Raw genomic sequence first — 24,689 nt, 5'->3', positions numbered from 1 at the left:
TAGAATCAGTTATTCAGAATTAATTGTGTTATATCAGAGACATAAATAACATGTTATTTATGTCTCTGGTTATATACAATAAAATACAGGTATGTATGTTGAAAACAATCTTATCCATTGAAATATATACATGTATCTTGAACCTTACTTTGCAATCAAATACTTTTAACCATATTTATAAAATCTAGAATCTATTAAAATTATTGTCAATTTAAGTAAATTAAATTAAAGTGATATCAGGATAGGAATTTTTAATTTTTATTCGTTTTTATCCGGATATATTTTCTTATACATCGATAACATTTTATGCGCCATTTTGGCAAGGAAAATTTACAAAGGCCGCAGGAGAATCCAACCTACAGTTTATGTAAAGATGGTATTTTGATCGTGAAAGACGTCTGTATTTTTCCTTAGAAGATTGTTGTACAGGTACGGAAATTACAAAAAGTCATAGCCATGATTGCAAAATTGATGAATTCGTCGACATGTGAAATTAGCCTATAGGCCTAGTGCAGGAGGGGTCGGTTAACGTAAATATACAAACGCATCGACAGATTTACACATCTGATAATTTACAAGTAATTACAATAACATATGAACACCGCAAAATTTTATACTATGCATGAAAGAATGTTTATAAATTTTCTATAGAATGAAGAAATATGAATTATAGTATAATGTCATCACGTGGTTATGCACCGTAGTTGTACATGAGTTATCGCTCCTATTCCATTTTTTTTTTAACAAATGATCAAACAAATTGAATGAAAATATTTTTTTTTTGAATTGGTTAATATATATTGCACTAATTTACCATTATTATCTTAATCATTTGCTATCTTTGAAACCAATCAAAACTTTACAAAAGTTGTGTCCCTTGGTTGCCTTAAGGGTTTCTCACTGTAGCCTGAGAGGTTTGTTACTGTAACGTTGTCATATAACATTTAAAATTTGGCTTCTGGGATGTATTTTTATTGCATGATGAGGCAACAGGATAAGTTAAATTCAGAGAGATTTCATCACAGGATCTTGATTTCTTTTCTTTATGACCAATTCAGAGTTTACCCTGCAAAGGGGCACAACTCAATCCACTTTTGCAAAGTGTGAACTGGTCAATTTGGTTACTTTTATTTTGTGAAAACTTTTTCCAAATTTAATTAATTGCTTGTAAACACAACCCACACATAGCAAATTCTTAAGTTTTTGTTTTAAAGTAAAGTAAATTAATTGTCATCTTAAAGTGTTTTAAACAGCATAAAGTATAGTAAAAAAAGAACATGTAATACAAAGTTATGTAAAGAATAATAATGTCTCCTGCTTGTCTATAATTTGGGCTGTTGAAAGGCCCTATCCCAATTTGTAAGATGTACCTTTTTCATAAATTTAAATAGTTAATTTAAGCTACATAATTTTACCCCCAAAATTAAGGACATGAATATATTGATATGAATTTTGCAAAAGAATCTCCCAAATTTTCATGATTTTTCAATTTTAATGGCCCTGCCTCAGTTTAAAATGTGGCGTGAAAGCCTTGTGAACAAACTTTTCTGATTCACCATACATAAAATGATTGCACTTTGACAGAAAGCACACAGCATTTAAAAAAAGATTGTATTTTTACATGATTTATGAATGACATGATAGAAATTTTATTCTATATATAATTATATATTTTTTAAGATTAAATAGGAAGGGAATACATGTATTATGATTTTAAATGTAAAATTGACTTACATTGTAGCTAAAAAGTCATCCTCCTGATAGGGTCGCTCCTGATAAAATCATGATTATCTTGCACTCTAACCTTAAAAGTCTTAAAATTAATTTGTGATTTTTATTGAATTAGGCATGCACACCAACCGAAGATGGTTTTCACACTTTAACATATTCATTAAAAGTACGATAAATTAAAGGAAGTGAACATGAAAAAATAATTGTTGCTTAATAAATTTTAAAAGCCTTTTGAAACTTAAAAATGAGGTCTGTTACCTTTTTGTTTATTTCTATCAAGAGATTTTATCAATTAAACACTCTCAGTGAAAGGTTTATGGAGGTAATCCATTATTCCCCAGCATGCATCTGTTCTCTGACGTAGATAAGCCACATTGCTGCTGGTGACTGGGTCAATGTAGGAACTAGGCCAGTGTTTATGTACAGAGTTGATAAAAGTTACGAAGAAAAAATATGCCTTGATTTGAAGAAAAATTTTGTGTACTGTCATGAGAAGACAAGGATTTAGTACATTTCTATAAATGAACCTCAGATAACTATTTATGAATTGTAAAAAAAAAAATGAATAGATAAATTAATTTGTGAAGTATAAGACCATCACATTCTGAGGTTTGTACGAAGATGTGGCAGTCAGGGCTCTACATTAACTTTTTTTCCTACTTGTCCATTCGGACAAGTGACCAAGATATTTACTTGTCCGAACTTCAACTTCACTTGTCCAAAAATTTTTCAGTATTAAAGATCAAATATTGTCAACTTGAAAACTACAGTTCTGTATTACTAAAATAAAGTCATTTATCGATTATTCTTGCCATCATTAATAACCTGACTTCTTAAATGGAAACTTAAAGTGTCTTTCCTAAATGTATTGGTTTCATATAACATTAAACATGATTTGTCAGCTGTAGCTTTGTCATGGCAAATTACAAGACATTTTAAATTTTAAAATACATGTAACTCTTAAATTGATTTCTCATCTGTTTTTTAAACTAAACATAAAAAGTCATCATAGTCTATCAATGATGAATGAAACCTAATATAAATTACATTTCTTTCCATAATCCTTTTAAGTTTATCTTTGCTACCTATTCTTCCTTTCTTTTTGATAACATGTGTGTTTGGTACTGTGTAAATACTAAGATCCACATCTTTACAGATCAATATTGAAAGTTGTTTGTAATTAGTGAACTTCAATCCCGATCAAGAGTAACTCAATTGATTCAATTTGAAGTCGGGATCAAATTCAAAATAACTAATCGATAAACTTATAACGGGACTACAGATAAACTTATCACAAAACTTTCTTTACTTTTTAAAATGTTGGAGACTTCTTTACATAAAAATGCACTTGTCCAGTTGGACAAGTGGCAAGCAATATTCACTTGTCCGTATATTTTTTTAACTGGTACCGGACAAGCGGACAAGCGTTAATGTCGAGCCCTGGCAGTCAGTGTTTACATAAAGAAATGCTGTTTTTAGATTTCAATTTAAATTAATATAAAATTGTAATTTCATTTTCTTTGTGGGGTTTCTTACCGTTACTTTTTATTTAAATGCCCTGAAAATTTTTCTGATTTGTTTTTTTTTATACATAAGATCTTGATGATATGTACGCCGGTTCTGTTTATGCTGTCAGAAGAATAACAGGACTAAGACACTTTTTAAAAGTCAGGATGCTGTGCAATGCACCTTGTGTGCTCATTTATGTAGCACACATAATGTTCAAACTCATAAACAAGAAATTCCCGAGTGCAAGAAAAAATAGGTCACAATAACATTGATCCACGGACATTCCATTCTAGTTACATGTCACATTAACTGCTGGTGGGAATGCATCATTCTGAGATCCAAAATCTTCCTCCATAAACACTGTTTAAAATGACAACGCTTTACATTCCTTTCAAGTTTCCATTCACATTTTGATGATGGCATTTTATCTCTGTTACTAAACGTGTGTAAAAATGCAATGTGTCTCACTGACGGCAGCATCAGTGCTGCCCTCTCTTAGATGCTTAGAGATAACCCAGCAGGGAGGTAATGATTTTAAAAATATGGCAGCGCTCATGGATTGCATGAATTAGTTATTCTCAGTGGTATATCTTTTTACTGAGGAAAGCTCTGTCTAAACGGTTTTCAGATATCATTATACACATCAAACAGACAAATTTGAGCCCTTGATAATTTTTTCATGTTCACTTCCTTTAAGAAACAAAGAATGAACTAAAGCTTGATACTAGATAGTAAATTTCTATATACATGTAGGTGTATGTTAAATGCTTGTTCATGTATACGATAATATGCTAAAAAGATTTACTATACATAAAAGTGATAAAACAACATGATATGTGAATGTAAATAAAACTACATAAATTCTATCCAAGTTTAATTGTAACAATGGGAATTTAAAGATTTGGAATTAATTTTATTCTATTGACAACCTTATACAAATATTTTCTCAGAGTTGATAAAAGACATACAAGTTACATTTTTTACTCGTGCCAGTTTGATTTAAGGAATGAATTCAATATTTATTTGTTTTATACAATATAAAATTGTTTGGGGCAGTTTACGCTTTATAAACCGCAAGAAAGCAAACCATTTTATATCGTATAAAACTAATAAATATTGAATTCATTGCTTATAATTTAATTTTTAACTCTTCAGTGTAGATAAAAACAGTCATTTGACCTTTAAAATGATGTAAAATTGTACAAAATTCAAACATAACGTCAGGCGTATTGATACGTTTTTGACATAAGTCTTACTAAGATGTAGGCAACATTCTTTTTACGATACAAAACAATTTTTTTAGCCAATCAGAAAGCGCGTTACAACCAGAATTAAATTATTTCCAAATACACATGGTATTTTGAATAATTCCTTTTCAGGTAGAATGACTTTAATGCCTGTGAAGTCTAAACCAAAGAAATATTTATCTTCAATGTAAATTATTGAAGATACAATACATGTATTATTTCTGAATTATGCAGTCTGCATGCCTATCTTTCTTAGTTTTGCTGGAAAATGTTCATGCAGCAATTAAAGCAAATTTTAACGATAATTATTTTTTATTGAGAATTACATAACTTAAAACTCATACAGTGAGCCAATATTAGTGTATTGTCTTTGCTTGGAAAATCAGACGGACGAAAGTTCATCCATTGATTTCATCATCCAAGCTGACACTGTAAACCAATCAAAAGATATGGAGGTTTACAAACATTATAGAAGCAGTAGTTGTGTTTTATCAATCATCAGTAGTAAATTTTAATAGCTATTGAAACTATATTGCTCAAAACATAACACATTGAATTTGAAAAAAACACTACAATGATACATTATTCTGCTCAAATTTTGATAACTTGTTAAACTTGTATTTTAGATGGCTGAATCATAGAACTTTATTTATTATTGTTTATATTTTAATTTTGCTGTAATGGCAGCAAAGGTTGGTATTTAAAAAGTGTTTATCCCATCTAATCATTTGCAATCAACTTTTACTAAATGATTTCAAGTAATGAAACAAACTGAACTCTAAAGGCAATATACATTTTAATAAAAGAATGGAGATTGAAATTGTGGTATAAATGTAAACGCTTGTAAAGACTTACAATAAATGGAAAAGAAAACTTGAAGAGAATAATTGATGACATGAAGTTCTAGAATTATACGGTTTAAGCACGTTCAAGTACCAGTATTTTGGAAATCTTTCTATCAATGACATGTCTGAAGGATGACTTCATGCAAGAAAATTCTACTGAAACAGTTATGTGGAGCATTAGAGAGAAAAATTCATTGGAAGTGGTCCTTTTAATTTAAAAAATAAATATATTTGAATCTGAAATGCAAATGATATTTACATGAAGATCAAATTTTTTTGATAAACTGGTTTTGTGTTTTAAACATGAAAATTGAAAAGGATTAATGATATCAATAGATGTAAGGGATGGTAGAACCAGGACAGCATTTTTAACATACATTAAGTTATATTATATTGCATTTATACATATACATCTTATTTATTGGTGACAAACCAAATACATTAACTGTACGGTCATTAACAAAGCAAACACCATGTGTTGGAATCTGACAAACACAGATTGTAGACTGAAGAGTAGATCAATGAAGGTCTGATCTGGACTCAACTCTGGATTTGGATCAAGCACAAAACCAGCAATCATTGACACAATTCTATATGTAGAATATTTGACTGGCAGTGATTATGAATTTTTTCAACAAATATAGGATTAGAAATTCTTTGCATTTTAAACTGTTCAGCAAGCATTTTTTTTAAACATCTGTACAATTTTAATATACGCTTTGAACAGTGTGTATTGAAGCAAAACGTGTACTGTACTTACTACATATACATGTTATTCCTACATGTAAGCATTTAAACTTCAAATAAAAAAGAAACACTTAAAGGTACAAGTAGGATAAATAATTTATATAATTTGACACTATATACCAACTATTTTTCTTTTTATGACTACTAACATTTGTTGTTGCATTTGATTCTCTCTCGCTCTCTCTCACACACAAATATTTTCATGCACAACAAAATGATACAGGTAAATGCATTATGTACAGGCACTCCCCAGGGTTGTCTCCAAGACCTGGGAGGCGGGGAATTTCCCCGCCTAAAGTGACGTGATTACCCAGCTATTATTGCATTTCAAACACTATCTAGCTATAAGGTAGACCTCCAGATCCCCTTCTACTTTTTTATTTCTCCCTTCTACTTCAATTTTTAGAGACAACCCTGACTCCCCCAACAGAACTTGTATTGCTATTTCCTACGTAAATTCAAGCTTGTTACAAGAGCTCAACTTAGGCCGTCTATATTCTTTCCATCGAATTATGATGATGTCAATATACAGGAACATTGCTGAGGGATGGATGTGCATTTCAGAAGCTGAATATTTGGCTCTTAGTACAATTAATGTCGCACAAAGACTATTTAGACGAGTTACACAGCATGCCACCTTTTTCATGATGTAAGAGAAGTCAGGAGGAAAATTATTACAAACGTTAATTTAACTTTCAGTTTCTAATTCTGGCAACTTCAACAGATCTCTCTTCTTTGAAAGTTTGTCTGACATGAAAAAACCAAACATATAAGAAATAAATATAAACTTTTCATAATTTTATAAATTGTAACATTTGTAAAGATGGGGACGAACAGTCGTCCACCTTTCTTTAAATAAATAACCTTGTAAAATACTCCCAACGATAGTAATTATAAAAAATAATAAAAACAAACAAATGCCGTTTTTACAATAATTAATTTGTCATGTTTCATCCAAGAAATGATATAGCTGATATATTTTCTTTGGAAACTCGAACTTCATGCCATTTTTTTCTGTACATGCATCTGTCATGGATAACAATACAAAGTTCAATTCTATTTTCCAATAAATAATTGGTACAGAAAATGAAATAGGCATGCAACAGAATAAAAAATAATCGTATGCATTGTTGGCCATGTTACCATACAAAACTACGTTAAAATGTTATTTTCAATGAAATAAATCGGAATGAAATGTAAATATAAGGAATAATGCCAGCTTTTTGGGTTTATGATCGCCATAAACCCAAAATGTACAGTTATTCCTTATTGGTTATAATAATGTATGACCGTTTTACGGTTTCTAGTCTTTGACATGATATCAAGTTTTTATCTTGAGAACCCATTGTTTGAAATATTTCTCCAATGTTAAAATAATTTTTCGTTGGCGGATGGAATCGGACTAAAGCATATATATTAGATTCATCAGATTTTCGCGAAAATTGTCGTGTTTTCGAACGTTTATGATATAAAAGTTACGTTTCAAGATGAGCAATTAAATTTGACGTTTGACATCAACGACCTGGAGATTATACCGGAGTTTTGTGTCCTGCACTTGAAACCTTATTTTAAACTTGGAATTTAGAAATGTGGTAGCTTTGTGTACACACATTCAATCCTTGTATATAGCTTATGACACACGGTGTCCCAAAAGATAAAATTTTATATTTGGTGTTTTAATGAAGCCACTGGCTTAAAACAAAAACAGAAGACCGAAAACATTTTTACTGATGTCTTGTTTTCTTTCAAGTGGCTTGTTTTTCTTTTCAAGTATAAGATTGATTGGTTAATATCATAAAACCAAATGTCTGGGTGGGTAGTAGATTTCGGCACACCTCAGCGTGGATAAAAATAAACAGTTTGGGACGCCATGACGTCATCGACTCTCGTGTATGTAACAGTTCTCAGTAACTGGACATTTGAAATATATCCAAGGTTTGCGGAAAAGGAGGCATCAACCAACAGATATTTTGGTCCGACTGAATGGTACAACTTTGTACTACAAGAGAAGTCGTTGCAAAGTGAATTTTACTTCAAATGATAACTCCACTTTTTTAGGGAAGGATTCTCAAATCAGCATAAACGTGTCCTCATTCTAGCAGGTTCATGATTTTAAATATGGCAGAAAAAATCTATTTGAATGCGAGCAATATTTGTTTAGTTACATGTACTTGAAATCGTAAATAAAATTGAGTGTGGGTTTTTTCGGCCGTCGTCGACCGGTAACATCCAGCGAATTATAAACTAATAGTAAATCTTTATATAGAACCATTATTACAAGGCCTTGGACTTTCCGTAGGACGTAGCTATCACTTCTTGCGTCAAAACATGTTAAAAATGATGCTGGTTTAAGTGAAATATGCACCGATTGCGTAGTCTTAGCTCAGAAGCCAGACAAATCGTGTTGATTTCAATGAGCTTTCACTGAGTGGACAGCAATGAAATAGACAGGCATACGTGACATTGCTGTTTGACACAACTACCCAAAGTCCAAGCTCCTGTTATAATGGTTCTATAATTGATATGATGTTATGGGAAGGAAATATAAGCTATGGCATTCTAGTTTCAATTTTGTTATTAAATCTCGAATACATGCAATTAAAAAGGGTTACTTAACCAAAATTGGGAAAATTACCATAAATCTATCATGCAAATTTAAGTTCATGGTTAGCTTGTTAAACAGGAAAATGTGATTGTAGAATCCATGACCTTCTTCATATTGAGGTCCTTATGCCAGAGATTGGGAAGGGTATAAACAATTTTTGATGTTAGGATGCACTTTTAAATATTTCCATAATTCTGTACTATATTAAAGTAAAAGGTATTTAAAGGCAATGCATCTACCACGCGCCCCATGCATCAGTATTACTTGTATCTGAATTGTCATCTATTCTTTTAATCATAACACCCCCTTCCCCTAAAAAACACGCACCAAAAACACATACACCTCATATTTGATCATAATCAATCCTTTTCTATTGATCCTCTGCTGATCTGCAGGACTGTATTTATACCAAGTGACTTCTAAGGCCCACGGAACTCGCATTTTAATTGGTCAGATAGTTGAAAAGCCTTTAACACATTCTTGCTGTTCATTTCAAGATGCGTTGAATAATCTGTAAGGCAAGTTCCTCATGTTATCCCAAATGTCGATATTTTAGCAGTCATCATGTTTTCTAAAACCCTTTTTTTTTCTTTTTTTCTTTTTTGCATTCGGGAGTGACAATGGATCGTCCATCGCCCTACCAGTGCATCTTCTTTCAGATAAATATGCCTCTAAGCTCTATCCAAACCAATTGCAAATGTTAACTTTTACAACGTTCATCTTAAGATTAAATAAATACTTTTCACAAGGTTACATTCCACTGTGATGACGAAAACTGGTTGGTAGCCGATATACGAGTATTTGAGATTCTTTTAAAATCGAGTTCTCGTGCAACCTAGAAAAAGAAAGGAAATTCTGTCTTGCAGTGACTTGGTCAACTGGGTCGACACCAGAGAAGATGGCAATGGGGTTTTTTTTTGGTTTTTTTTATACATTTCTTCATTAGTCAGGTGACTATTTTACTTTCTCTTTAGTTTGATATGGATGAGCAATTAACAAAAAATGGAATAAGCTGTTATAAAGATTGTCGAAGAAATCAATTTTGTTGTCTTTGACAAAATGGTATCAAATACTTTATTGGGACACCCATATTGACAATATTAAAGCTGCTTGGTCAGAGGTTTTTTTTTTTGGCTATTGCAGTATCAAATGATAATCATGCAAACCAATCATCTTACACTGTTACAGACTTTCACCTATTTTTACACTTGCAGAATCGGTCTCATTTCAAAGACAGAAAAATTCAAAGAAAATACAAATTATTGCTGTATGCTTAAACAAAAATTAAGACTTCATGAGGGTGTTAACAAAAGAGAAACCCATCAAGTTTCATCCGCTAATTGCTTGAATTATTCGTCCCACTTTGTTTATTATATTGGGTTGAATAACGTGTTCTCCTGTGCCGTAAAGTGTATCTTGTAAACATACATTATTTTTTACCATTAAAATATCATTTTTAAGCTCAGGAAAATAATGCTTTGCCTATTGTTATACACATTTTTAACAAAACCATCTTTGTACAACTTACATAGAATTTAATATGTCATCTGACTAAGCAGCTTTAAGACAATTGACACGCACACAATCGGAGGGGCTTTCAAGTTTCACTGCGCTCCCAGATTTACAAGGTCAACACGAAAACGGCCTTTTGTAATTGAAGTAATATAAGGGATTGGTGTTACTATCAAATCATCGTCTTCGTGGTAACTGATTCTTTACTTTTCCTCTTTATCATTGGACTGCGATTACTTTCATGGTTTACGGACTCTTGTAAAGGAAGTTGGATGACACAGCTGCTGGATCAAGTCACGTTTTGTTGCGTTTAGAAGAGTACAATGACTCTTGTAAGCATTCGTTAGGTTTTGACGTAGAAACGTGAATCTCGATTCTTTATATTTCTTTTAGGTTTCTGATGTTCGAATTACTTAGTATTTATACAATTCAATCAAGTCGCCACTCACAGTTGCGAATAAAGCGCTTTTTTTCATTTTGTATGTGAAATTGATTTAACAGCAGCAATTTCGCTTTCATACATATATTAAGTTACTACTGTTTAGAAGCAAGTGGCGGATTAGAGGAAGCGGGCGCGCCCCTGGAGCCCCCCCCCCCTAAAATTGCCAAATAAAGTTAAATTATACTTCTTCTTGCAAAGAAAAGAACAGGTTGTGAATCTTAATGATAAATTTTTTTGGAAACTCATGTTATTCTTCTACGTTCGACTTATTTCAACGGTGTGGTATCAGGAAAAACAATGAGCTTAGGTGGAATCGGGCACCTCCATGTTGTTACGTACTACCGATCGAAATAAACAATAAAATCAAGGATAATTTTATGTTTAATAAGATATTTCCCTAAAGTGTTGCCTAACAGCGTAGCGCAATAGGTTAAAGTGTTAATTAAGTTAGAATCCCATTGGGCCTTGTATAATTTTTGACTTTCCAAAAACATGAAGAACTTATTTTTTTGTCAGTAATTGTGTAAATTTTAAACACTCTCAACGTATAAAGGTGTTTGATTATAATGTTTTTTTTATCTATTTTAATAACGATAAGTGGCACACACCTCCTTATATTAATATTTTATTCACCTGAGCGGAATTATGTTTTCTGAAGAATAAAAAACTTGTCGGATTCGGTGATCCTCTTTGCATTTTGACACCTTCATATTCTTTATTAAGAACCATTGAGTAATATTTAATTATGCATGGTACACACCAACATTAATTGAATATCTGTGAAGATTGTACAACGAAAGAGCATACCCTCTATCAAGTGGTGATGCTTTTGAAATACACGCGCAGATCTAAAACAGGTGTTTGTGTGATTTTAGGGTAATAATAAACAACAGAAAGTCTTATCTTTCCCGCTCCTTCCCTCTAACGGTAGTGTTGATTTTAAATTTTTTTTGTGATGGGGGAAGGGGTAAAGGTATAAAACATTATGATTGGTTAAAAATTATGAATTAAGAATTGCCCAGTATTGCATTTATTGTAGGGTCCCTACAATAGATGCATTAATTCAGTTAGGCACGTCAACACCTTTGCATGTGGTCAAATGCTGCTGCAGTGTCATATTGAAAAGCGGAATAACTCAATTTCAAGTTAAAATGAAAAATGGAGTTATTCCTCTTATTCAAATCTTGCATTAGTAACATGCAAAATACATGTAGTTATACTTGACTGCCGCATTGTACATGTATTTTAGCATGAGAACCGATAAATATTTTTAGCCCAATATCAACCTCAGTTTAACAAACGGGGAATCAATGTAGCAGTAATATAAGGTAACATTCATTTACCGAGTCGAAGTCGGGGGAGCAGGTTAAAGTTTTTTGTTTAGGTCCGGTATCTAAGTTATTATATGTCCTATCTTCACCAAACTTGCATGGATGATGCATTTGGACCTAACCATGGACTTGAACGACACGGATGCCGAATCTGGGCCATGAATTTCGGATGCTGGATGAGGTTAGGGTTTTTGGAGCAGGTTAAAGTTTTTGGAGCAGGTGCCCTTTGTTATTCTTTTCCAGTTACAACAGGTACTTACATGTACGAACTTGAGAGGCTTGAATGAATCTAAGCCGTAGATTTCGGATGCTTGATAAGGTTTGGGTTTGATAGCTGGTCAAATATCTTAGCGCAGGTGCCCTTTGATAGTCGAATTGTTTATAATTGTTTCAATCTTTATCGAAGGATGACTGCACTTAACGCCTGGGTTTGGGTCTTTTTCGGTAGCCTCTGTTGCGTTTATTTCTTTACTTTATATCACTATTGTTAATTTCATTCAAGAGTCTTGTCAATTTCCATCATAAATTAAAATATTTGCCTGTGATAAAATAAACCCTGTCTATATTTTTCTCCTTACAACTATAAAAAAAAGAGAATTTTCGTTTATCTGCCTTTGATTGAATATAAAATTGATGTTAATAATATGCATGAGAGGTGGAGCTGACATTTTGAAATGGTAATATAATTAGAATAGCATGAATAACAATGCCATGTATAAAAAATAAATGATCGCTGTTTAACATTATATGGTTCAAGTGTACTAAAACTATGGTTTTAACAATAAGACCACACCCATAGAACAGAAGACTATAAATCAATGATTGACAACTTAACGTGTTCGAAAACAATCTTCTAGTAAGAACATAACATGCTACCTTACACTTCACGTGATAGAATTTTGTATTCACAAAGTTACCTGAGGTGAAAAATCACGTGGTGAATAATCAACTGAGGAAGCGAAAGTAAGAAGATGCAGTATTTTCTCATCTAAACCATGAGCGCATGTTTGTCATGTCTATTATAATAGTCATCCTTTGACATAACTTAGATAATGCAAATATACAACACCTGTTAAACGGGGAACAATAGATAAACATGCGCTATGTACGAAGTCAGTATGAAAGTGGCTTCTCATTATTGTATGGAGATTTAAGAAATCGTAATGACCCCGGCCTATGAAAACAAATTCGAACTTGGTAACAACATTTATTTTAGGTAAAGTTGCACTGTGGATGTTGACCATTTCTGCAACTGAAAGAAACATTCTTACTTTAAAAGTTCTCGCAAATATCGCACATTCTTCAGTGCAGTCATCCTTTGAAAAGATGATGCATCTTGTGATTCTGATGCACTCCACAGACATGGATGCTGAATCAGAGCCATAGGTTTCAGATGCTGGAAAAGGTTATAGGTTTTTTAACAGGTCACATGTTTTATCGATAATAGTACTATTTCAAACTTGCATGGTTGATTTAACTGTAATATAAATGTATCGTAGAGTAGCTTCAGATACAGGGCCTGATCTCCATTATCAAGGATGCTAAAAAAAAACCTCATACCTCACTCAAATTTGCTTGATAGATGTGTTTGTTGTTAAGTGATATAGCATGATTCCTATGACAAAGTATTGTATGATATGATACACTATCGTAATATATGAAACACTATTTAATTATTATATAATATAATATTATATTGAAAATAAAATTATATGATATGATATTTATCAATTTTTTTCGTCTATTATGATATGAAATTAGATCATATGGTATTGTTATTTATAACATCGTATGTTACAATATCATATTGTATATTACAGTATTACATTGTATCATATGACACAAAATTGCATAGTATTTTAGGATGCAATTTTGTATTTTATATTAGTGTTTTGGTATACATTGTATCTTACAATACTGTATGAAATGAACATATGATTATCAAACAATTTTTTCAACGTATGATATACCATACTCTGTCAAACTACACTGCAGTATCCAGGAATATCCAAGACCATTAATTATGATTTTCATAAAATATGATAAAGGTGGTCTCATAGAGGTGATGTCTCGTCTCAGTGGGCTTCGCAATCTTTGATTACCTAAGTTTATTTTTCAATTTATTATAATAATAATTTTTGTTGTATTATTGGGGGGGGGGGGGGGGGGGTGACCTGTGTGACGGTTTATGAGCGATGTTAACTGAACTTAACACTACCCACATAAATTCTTGATACATGTATATAAAAAAACGAAAATAATAAAACTATTGTTTTAGAGTGTCCATATTATAAATTTATTAAATTGGACACTTTTATACAGTTGGACCAAGCAACTTTATGAAATGTCGAAAAATTCTTTGATAGAGAACAGGACGATCATTTATAAAGAATGGTTTTCTTAATAATTAGGAGGTAATGATCTATGAATTTGTCGTGTCAGTTTTGAAGCCATGACTTGTTGTGATCAGAAATGGCCCACAGTTTAAATACAGCTACCAGAATTCTTAAAAACCTCCATACATGAAAGTAGAGAAATAGCCTCAGCAGTACAAACTTTAAATGAATGAAAGAAAAAATGCTATAGATCTAAGACCCACAGCCAACGTTCTTTCCCTTCTAGGAAACAACTATACGGACTCCGGACCTTGGCATCAGACGATGGGTAAACGCCTGACAAGCGCGGTCTGTTAAGCACAATTTCCACCCCCCCCCCCCCCACCCCGATCTGCAAATTAAGTGAACATCGTGTTTTTGATCCGTCCGGCAGTCAATCAGTCCCTCAGTTTACAATAGATACAATTGCACGGTACTTAGTAGTAAATAAGGACGTGTAAATGTGTAAAACACGGTTATAGCGAACACGCTTATAATGAATTGACGCTTACAGCGAAGTGAATTTTATTCCCCAAGTCTCTATTTCATGTTGTAAACTTGACGGATATAACGAATTACGCTTATAACGAAGTTAAATTGGCCGTCCCTGGGACTTCGTTATAAGCGTGTTTTACTGTATTTTGACTGGAATTTATTATTTCGTTAAATTTTCGAAAAAAAATGCCTCTTTTATTTTCATTTCATGTGAAATTATTGTAAGCGTCTCTTCAAGATATATACTTATTTAAATTAAGGCATTTTGCCAATAAACACAAATATGCCTGCACCAGAGTAACTGCTTACACCTTTGGTTCTAGTATTTTAACACGAGGCAAATGATGTCCGTAAGATATAATTCAATTTTACTTGATAAGTAAATATTGTAAAATTAATTAAAACTCTACTTTCATTTTCGATAAACCAAGCCGAATAGCATAAATGAGAGTAAGGTGGTGGACACGCTTTGGCGGATCCAAGTCCGTAGAAATTTGCATTAAGATATATGCTTACAATCAAATGATATTAAATGATTACGCAAATAGTGAAATATTTACTGGGATCTTACTTAAGTATACATTGAAATTAAGATTTTACAAAATTAAGAAAATTCGTTTTTTGAATTCGCAATTTTAGTTTTGATGACTAGAATGCCTGCGAAGCTGCGTTCAAGGTCGTAGCTGCTACGTAGGGCTACGTAGTTGAACGGTAAGCTAGCCTAGCCGCTATACGTAAATATTCATAACCTTAATATTTTATGCTATGCATCAAATACAAGATGGCCACCTTAATTACCACTTTGTAACAAACATGAAATCCATTTTCTCAGCGATATTTTGTTCATACTTTAAGTTATCATGATTTTTAACATGTATGTTTCGCTTGAAATTAACAAACTATGTTGATGTAATTAGTTTTTAATTGAATATTTCATTTTCCAACTTCAAATCTGAAACCTAGCGGCTAACCTAACGATCCGTTCAAAAGACCTAGATATCTACGACCTAGCGTCAAGGTTAGCTGCTACGATCTTGATCTCCATTGAGAATAGAATAGAACTTCCTAGAACGGAATAACCAAGACCGAGGGTTGATTAATTAACGTCATGGCAAATATCCAGTATAGGACGATTCATCAGGCATTACTGACAGATACCTTGGATTGGACACCCTTGGTTTATACTAAAAAGTTAATAAATATATACGATTGATGATGCGATTTTAATTTTAATGGAAAGAGGTTGCTAGGAACGTGGGTTGACTAATTGTCGGACAGATACGTTGGATCTGACAACTTTAGTTTGAAAAATCGAAATAAATATGCATATGGTAGCGTTTTTAATTTCATAATATTTTATAGCACGACAGATTGATAAAGAAGTAAACCTTATACATTAATTTGTAAATCATGAGCAGTCTATATGAACATATGATGTATGCAGAGAACGGGAAGATTGAAGGGTTGTGGGGGGGGGGGGGGTCCCCCCCTCCCCTAGTGTTTTTATTCACAAAAGGTTGGGTTTTTTTTATCTGAAAATATGTTTAGGGACAATGGTAAAAATAATAGTGAAATTTTGACACAAAGAACAAAATGAAGAGATACGACACAATTAATACCCACTCACGTTTTTGAAATGTTCATCATTATAAACATTGTATCATATTAATGTGTAAAGTGTTAATTCCGGCGCTTGCGCGCGATATCATTTAGTTTATTTTAAAAGAAATCTGTAGAATTTGTTGTTTTTATTTGTGAACATTTCACCTACGGTTATGCAAAATGACTCTCGATCAAAAATAAAAGACTTAAAACTCTCTTTCATTGCACGTTGGATAGAAAAAAAAGTATTTCATAATACGAAGGTATATCATGGAGTAAAGTGATGTGTATATGTACCTTAGTGAATTTGCAATGTCTTAGTTTTATGGTTTATGTTTTAAAAATAAAGGTAGAAATCAATTCTGTAGAACAGTGCAGCATTTTTATACTAGACAAAGTGAGTGTACACATTCATTGCATTGCAAAATGCTGACAGTCTCGCTCTAGAGATTGTTATCCCCAAAATTCTTTACGACATTTAATGCAAATCATTGAGAAAATTTAAGTAATATCTCAATTAAGATCCGACTTATTCCTGTACACGTGCGATGTTCGGTCATATCCTGGTTCAGTTCCTTCCCCTTGATAGATTGAACGCATGAGCACTTGCCTTTGAGATTATGCTTTCGTTAAAGACCAATTTTCGATGAGAAAGTGGTCATGCGTTGATCCCTTCTTCTCACAATCTAAATAAACCTCGTCAAGAAGACGGATCTCGTACAATAGAAGCGACGATATAAAGTTTGTTATGAACCGTTTAAAGACAAGATAATTTTACAAAAATAAATGAGTGAGTGCAGTTAAAGTGGATAAGGACACTGAAATTTCAACGTGTAAAAAGAAAACCATTGAAATAAAATATATTTCGTCGTTCAAATATTTTCAAACTGAATCATAAAAGCATTTTAAAATTTCTTATAAGGGTAAAATACCTGTAGTTAGTATTGAACAAATGCTGATGGTTTACATTTCACTGGGGTACCACACCTACATGTATACATTAAAACATTATAATGTTATTCATGACGAACGAAAGTGCATTGGAAAATTAAAAGTAGGTGTTTTACACATCCTAACGCTTCTTGAAAATATTATAAAACCATAGTAGGTATCGAATTGTTGCTAGGTTATCATTCTATACAACGAGAATGTCTGATGAATAAACATCTTCGGGTACATTAAGGTTTCTTGACTCGTGCATTTTGAAAGTTTTAAGACCAAGTTTCCTTGAAAACAAATTTATTAAAGATGTTACATATAGGTATATGGGACACCTCTATATTATGACATACTTCCGATCAAAATAAACAACTTAACACCGTAGCACAATGGGTTAGACCGTTAACTACTAATTTGTTAGTTATGAGTTCGAATTCCGCTGGGGCTTTTATAATTTTTACCTTTCCAAAAAATTAAAATCATATTTTTTGGTTAAATATATATTAACCACAATATTAATATTATAATAAATAATATTAATCACATTCACAATACAAATTTTTTATGCATCCGCATTCATATTCATTAACAATAGTACGGCAATACGTATGTTTGAGAGAAAAGTTCTTGTTGAAAATTTAGGATATAGCATCAAAAGAGCCTAATGCATGTAGGCGACTTCTGTGTGTATAAAAAAACGGTTGAGGTGAAAAGATGTGATTTTTCATAATGCAGTTATCAAAATTTAAAACTTCGTACAATGCTAGTAAATATATGTTACACCATAGTTGTACACTTTTTCAATGACCATGGTAAAAATAGATTGGCCATTTAATTTCACGAATAAGATGCGCCGAATCCAAGCTTATACAACGACTTAAAACATGGTCAGTGATATTCCAAAGTTTTTTTTATATGATTAGCGATAATTTCATATAAAAATTAATTATTCTCGGTTTAAGAGTAATCTTTTTACATGTATGTGGATATGCAAATCATGTTAACTTTGTAAAAATAGACAAGTAGTCCAACGTTTTCCTCTCGAACTTCATGGGACCGATTAAAAAACCCAGAGATATCCAAGAATTCAAGATATCGAAGTAAACTACCTTTCTTTCCAAATAATTCGGAATATCCAGTGATATTTTAATATTAATTTTGAGTGCATCTACACACAATTTCTCAGAGTTATCTGATAAAGTGAAGGCACCGAAACAAGTTTGTAGTAACAGATAAAGTTAAAAATTAGCAACATTTCCCCAGAGTTAATTAATCGTTTTTTGTTTCAGGATAAACACCATGTCTGTCATCATCCGTCTTCAAGGACTTCCTTGGTCGTCCAGTGCCGCCAGCATACGACAGTACTTCAAAGACCTGAATATACCACCAGGGGGTGTTCATATCATCGGCGGTGAGAAGGGAGATGCCTTCATTGCATTCAGTACAGATGAAGACGCCCGACAAGCCATGATGCTGAACTTGGGTAATATTGATGGAAGTCAAATTATGCTTTATCTTAGCAGCAAGACACAAATGCAGCAAGTCATTGCTGAAGCAAGAGGACAAAGCGCTGGCGAGCCATCGTTTCCACCTCAGCATTCGTCTTCATCTTCCCAACAATCCTATACATCCCAAGATAGCTTTGCTCCCACGGCTTCAGTGCCTTCACAGAGTTATCCATATCCGCCATCGCAAATGGAAGCTATACAAAGTCATGAGTATCCCAAACAGGAGTCGCTTGAGAAACAAGCCCCAGGGAATTTTGATTACCATCGTTATGATTCAGTTTACGGGCAGGGTAGAGGATATCCGCAAATTGATAGTTCTGGCAAAGGTTCACTTTCATCAGAAGATAGCAATTCCAGACCTATGACAGCATTTGAAAAGCGCCATCCAACCCCCGGAATGGGTCAGATTGATAAGGATACGCGGAGTGAACCAAATGCCCAGTTTGATCCACACAAATTAATATCCGATTTATCAAAGTCTGGTTTGCTTAATCCAGGGATATTTAGTAAACCTGAAAGTGATGAACAGAAGCCACCACTCAAAAGTGATGCAGCATTCCCCAATGAAAGATATGGAAATAATTATCCTCCAGATTTGTATAACAGAGACCCTTATTCAAGAGGGTCTTTTCATCAAGATGGCAATGAGACACAGCCTAACAGGAATGTTCCACAAAATGAATTTAACATCAGAGGTAGCTACGATGGAAGACCGGACGAAAATAACCCACAAATGTATCAACATCCCGGAGGCATCAGAGACCAGTACCGTCCTGATCGAATGGAAAATAGAAATTTTGAGCCAAAGGATGGGGATCAGCGGTCATATCCACCCGAGGGACGTGTTCCACCTAATATGCCTTTTAATAGGAATGACAGTCGAGCTTTCCCACACAGTAGACCGCCGCCTCTCCTGGAACGCCCTCCTTTGGATGAGCATCACAATCAACAGGATTCCTACGAATGGAACCCAGACAACGATCCTCCCTTTGAGAGGCGTGGACCAGATCAACCACCGCATCGACGATCACGATTTAATCCACCACCAAATCAACCTGCAGTAGACGACTATCGCTCAGATCAACCACACTACGATATTCACGAACCTGATCACGGTGGACCACATTCAGTAGACAAACGTCCTTTTGATGGGGCTCCGAATTCTAGGCCTATGTTTGATAGACCTCCAGTATCAAGACCATTGATTGATAGGCCACCCGACTCTAGACCGCCGTTTGATCGACCTCCTAATTCAAGACCTCAGTTCGATGGACCGGATTCAAGACCTCCGCTCAATAGACCAAATGATTCTAGAATTATGCATGAAAGTAACCGAGAACATTTTCCAGACCGCGGTGGACCACCTTTTGAAAGATTTCCTTCGAATCAAAGGCCTCCATTTAACAGAGAACAGCATTTTCCGGAAAGGGAACCCCCTTGGAGGGAATCTTCCGCGCCACAAGATGAAGAGAGATTTAGACCACCTCCTCACGAAAGACCTCCGTTTGAAAACGATATGGATCGGCCTGATAATGACGCTAGGTCAGGGGAAGGATTGCTCGGATCTGGGCCTCCAGGTGCAAGACCTGAAGGATTGTCTGAAAACTACCCACCTTTCAGTACACCAGGAGGTCCTAGAATGCAACCGCTTTTTCGACATGGACCGAGGCCCCCATTTGATGGTGATGACGGCTTTAATGAAAGACGAGGACCAACCAGATTTGGTATTCGAGGAATGGAGCATCGAGGACCAAGACCACCACTCCTCAGACCAGGGATGCATGAGCATGGACCTAGGCCACATTTAGACCAATTTGATCGTCCTCCCGTGGATCAAGACCGTCGACATCCACCTATTGCTCGCGTTAACCCGAATGACAGAGTTCCGGGAAATAATATCCCATCTCTTTTTGACCAAGAAGTCAATGAACCAATGAAACGACAGGAAGACAACAGACCATTTGAGCCACCCAGGAGACCTGAATTTCCAAGCGATGCAGATATGAGAGATCCAAATAATCGGCCACGAGAAATTAGAGATAATAAAGACAGCAAACGGTCTGATTCTGACATGCGAGCTAAATCGAGTGACGATCGTAGAGAGTCTAGAGAAAAAGACAGTCGTGGATCTAGAGAAAGTCGTGAAAAGGATTCGCGCGACAATAGAGAAACAAGGGATTTGCGGGATAGATACAGTCGGGATAGAGACCGAGACCGAGATAGAGTCCGTGATAGAGAGAGAGAAAGATCGCGTGATAAAGACCGAGAAAAATCGCGGGATAGAGACAGACATGATAGGGACAGAGATAGGCGCAGAGACGATGATCGCAACAGAAGAGATCGGCGAGATGAAAGGAGTGATCGTGACAAAGATCGTGACCGGAGAGATATAAGAGATAGAGTGAAGGACGAAAGGCGAGATAGCAAAGGTCGTGATCAGTTTGGAAGGGATGTACCTCGTTCAAAAGAGGAACTCGAGAAAAGAAGTTCGGACAGTCAACGTACTTCATCTAATACCAGTAGCAACCAGAAATATGGTAAATCGTCTGAATCAAATAGCAATGCAAATGTTCCAAAGTTAGGAAAAACAGCCGAAGATACAGACTCCCGAGGACAAAAGCGACCTTTGACCTCAACCGAGATAACTGAAACAGATATAACTGTAAAAGTTAAGGGTATGCCACTGCATACAAATTTTCGCGATGTTCGCCGGTTCTTCACTGGATGTGAGATACCATGGGAGGGAATAAAAAGTGAAAAAAATGAAAAGGGACAAATGACAGGAGTTATTTTTATTAAGTTTCAAAACCAAAGAAGTTTTAGAGAAGGGTTGAACTTTCATGGAAAAATCTTCACTGATGGTAGTCGAATCGAAATTTTGAAATGGAGTAATAAAGATTTTGATAATTGCGATCCAGCTAGTAAACTCCAACAGACGCCAGAACAGGAGGACTCAAAACGTCTAAAAGTGGGTGTAGCCCTCAGAACATCCCAGTACATTATCCAGATGAAAGGACTTGGTATCAACGGAAAGAAAGTGGATGTTGTAGAATTTTTTAAGGGGTGCGAAATTGCGAAAAATGGAGAAGGTATCCATATTGAGTATGACATAAAAAATCGGTGTACTGGTACAGCCTTTATTGAAATGTCAACGTTATCCGACTTCCAGACTGCTTTGACGTTCGATGGGAAAATGTTTAATTCTCGTCTAATACGCGTTAGCGCGGGAAGTCTTAGAGATGTAGAACAACTACATGAACGTATGAGAGAGATGATGGCAAACAAGCAAAGTGAGGAACCGGATAAAAGACCTTTACTGCCGAATCCTACAAATATAGAACCAAACAGAATTTTAGCACCAGATGGTGAATACAGAAATCGTATAACAACAAATCTCCACTGTGTGCACCTTCAAGGATTACCTCCTCATGTTGTGGCGAAAGACATTGCCAAACTTTTTGATGGAATCGACATCGCTCAAAGAGGAATCCACATAGTTCATGATTCAAATGGAAGGCCATTAGGAGAAGCGTTTGTTGAGTTCAGTGACAATTCAGAATGTGAAAAAGCATTAAATATGCCAGATAGATGTATTGCTGACCACGAGGTTAGCCTAAAGCCTATTCCAAAGTCAGAAATGGTAGACATACTAAAACAAATCAGACCGCCCTCACGAGGAATGAATTATTCTCCAATGCATGGGCCACCGTCTCACGGTATGGGCCCACCTCATGGCGGACCACAAGGACCTAGGGGTCCACCCCCGCACAGTCCACACAATGGCCCACCAATGCATGGTCCTCCACCCCACAATGGACCCCCGCCACATGGTCCTCCACCCCATAATGGACCTCCGCCACATGGACCCCCACCCCATAATGGACCTCCGCCACATGGTCCACCGCCCCACAATGGACCCCCGCCACATGGCCCTCCACCTCATGGTATGCGTCCTCCACTTGGACCTCCGCATGGACCCCCAGGTCCATTTCAAGGAAGACGATTCCCTGTTCTTATAAAGGGCCTGCCCTTTACTGTATCCGTCCGTGAAGTGTCGAGTATGGTACAAGGATATAGTCCAATTCTGGAGTCTGTCAGAGTAATGGTTGGAAAGGATTCTGGTGGAACTTCTGCCTTGGTGTCGTTTAGATGTATAGAGGATGCCGAGGGCGTTATTCGAGATATGAACAATACTTACTATAGAAATAAACAGCTCCATGTTTCACCAGCACCCATGTAGAGGAGAGAAAGGTATTCATATATTGACAATACTAACACTTCAGAAAATAAATGACACATTATTGTGTTCAGTGAAAACAAAGTAGGGGACAATTTCGTATGAAAATTGGGACTTGCACGTGCATGCATATGTACGGCGTTTCAATTTGAAAGTCGTCTTTTATATCAATATTTCAAGCGCACCAACAGTTTTTAATTGGGGATTTTAATTTCATTTGTAGAGACTAAACGATTAATTGGAGGTTTAAGTCGAGCGCTAGTAGAGTAATCGTTGATTTATTTTAAATTGTACGCATGTTCTTTTTAAGGAAACTTATGCTACTGCCATATGTATCTTAACTAAAAAAACAGAAACATAATTATACATGGTTTCTACTTATGTAAATTGAAACTGTTTTATCTAAATATTTGTTAGCAAACGCCCTTTTAGGACACGCACACAATTAAGCTACATATCTAAGGTACTAGTACACCAAACGTGTCTTTTTTCATGATAAGTATTTGTCCCGTGCCTAATCAACAATTAATGTTTAATACATGTAGTTATGAAAACAAAGTCCTATAATTATTGATATGATTGAAAAATTATACAAATATATAACTTGAATGGATATTTAACATCAAAAGAAATATCAAATTTGTTTCTTTCATTACATGTATGCAGATAGGTAGCTTTATTCCAAAATAATAATATATTAGCCTCTTAAAATTGACCCATAGGGTTCCGATGAAACAGACTAAGCTACGAATCATAATGCTTAGAAAATACGTCTGTAAACTTAAGTTGTTGCCAAAAACTGGTGCATTAAAATGAAAATTTTCGATTTTTACTTTATAACGAGTAATCCACTTGAAAATTTTTAGTCAATGATAGTAGTAGAGTACTCTTTGGCATCCCTTGTGTTAATCTATTTATTAGAATGTTTGCATCAGTGAAAAAATATGAGAGCTATATTCTTTCTATCCATGAATACATAGAACCAGGTTGACATTTTAAAACTGAATGATTTATTTGAAACACATTCTGCTTTCAGTGCGAGCAGAGATGGCAGTTGCTGGGACCACTACCTGTTCCGGTCACGTGTCTCCAGAGAGTCGTTATTTTTTTTTTTCTTTTTGCAAGCATATTTTCTGTCATTTTATCCGTAAAGAATAATGGTTATTTTAAGCGTTTCTTTCTACATCATGATTTGATTTATATTTTGTCTGTGAATAAATGGATAATACCCTACATTAATTGTTGGGTTTACTATTGTTATCTATGGTGGCATAGTTCTCTAATCAAATGGATGGAGTACATGCATTTATTAAAGGTGTAAATGGAATTACAAAACCCTAATAACGGGTCTTTAATTATTTGGTATACAATTTAACACAATCATTCTTTGACGGCGTATTTTTAACGTCAACCATATAAATAGTGTATTTTTAGTATTTTTAAAGCATCCCCCCAAAAAATGCTTAAAATCCGTGTCTGCGTTGCTGAATTAATGCTGTAGCATCAGTATCCTTTTATATATTCAGTGGAGTTTGGTGCATACAATTCTATTGCTTTTCATATG

The 24,689-nt window shown here is 34.6% G+C and overlaps 1 protein-coding gene across 1 annotated transcript; it reads left to right on the top strand.

Moving 5' to 3' along the window:
• The first annotated feature begins 310 nt into the window (after window positions 1–310).
• Window positions 311–24,358, top strand: LOC128190289 (uncharacterized). Its single transcript, XM_052862298.1, has 3 exons — window positions 311–429; window positions 18,670–23,139; window positions 24,162–24,358. Exon 2 carries the CDS (start codon window positions 18,680–18,682, stop codon window positions 23,126–23,128), a length of 4,449 nt encoding a protein of 1,482 aa, XP_052718258.1. The 5' UTR covers window positions 311–429; window positions 18,670–18,679; the 3' UTR covers window positions 23,129–23,139; window positions 24,162–24,358.
• The last annotated feature ends 331 nt before the right edge of the window (window positions 24,359–24,689 follow it).

The sequence above is a fragment of the Crassostrea angulata genome, chromosome 6, assembly GCF_025612915.1.
Source record: "Crassostrea angulata isolate pt1a10 chromosome 6, ASM2561291v2, whole genome shotgun sequence".
NCBI lineage: Eukaryota > Metazoa > Mollusca > Bivalvia > Ostreida > Ostreidae > Magallana > Magallana angulata.
The sequence above is the reverse complement of the archived record's forward strand: the minus strand, read 5'-3'. Positions and strand labels throughout refer to the sequence as shown.

What these genes read in the sequence shown, in the direction of transcription:
- LOC128190289 (XM_052862298.1), top strand. Translation starts at nt 18,680, where the DNA reads ATGTCTGTCATCATCCGTCTTCAAGGACTTCCTTGGTCGTCCAGTGCC.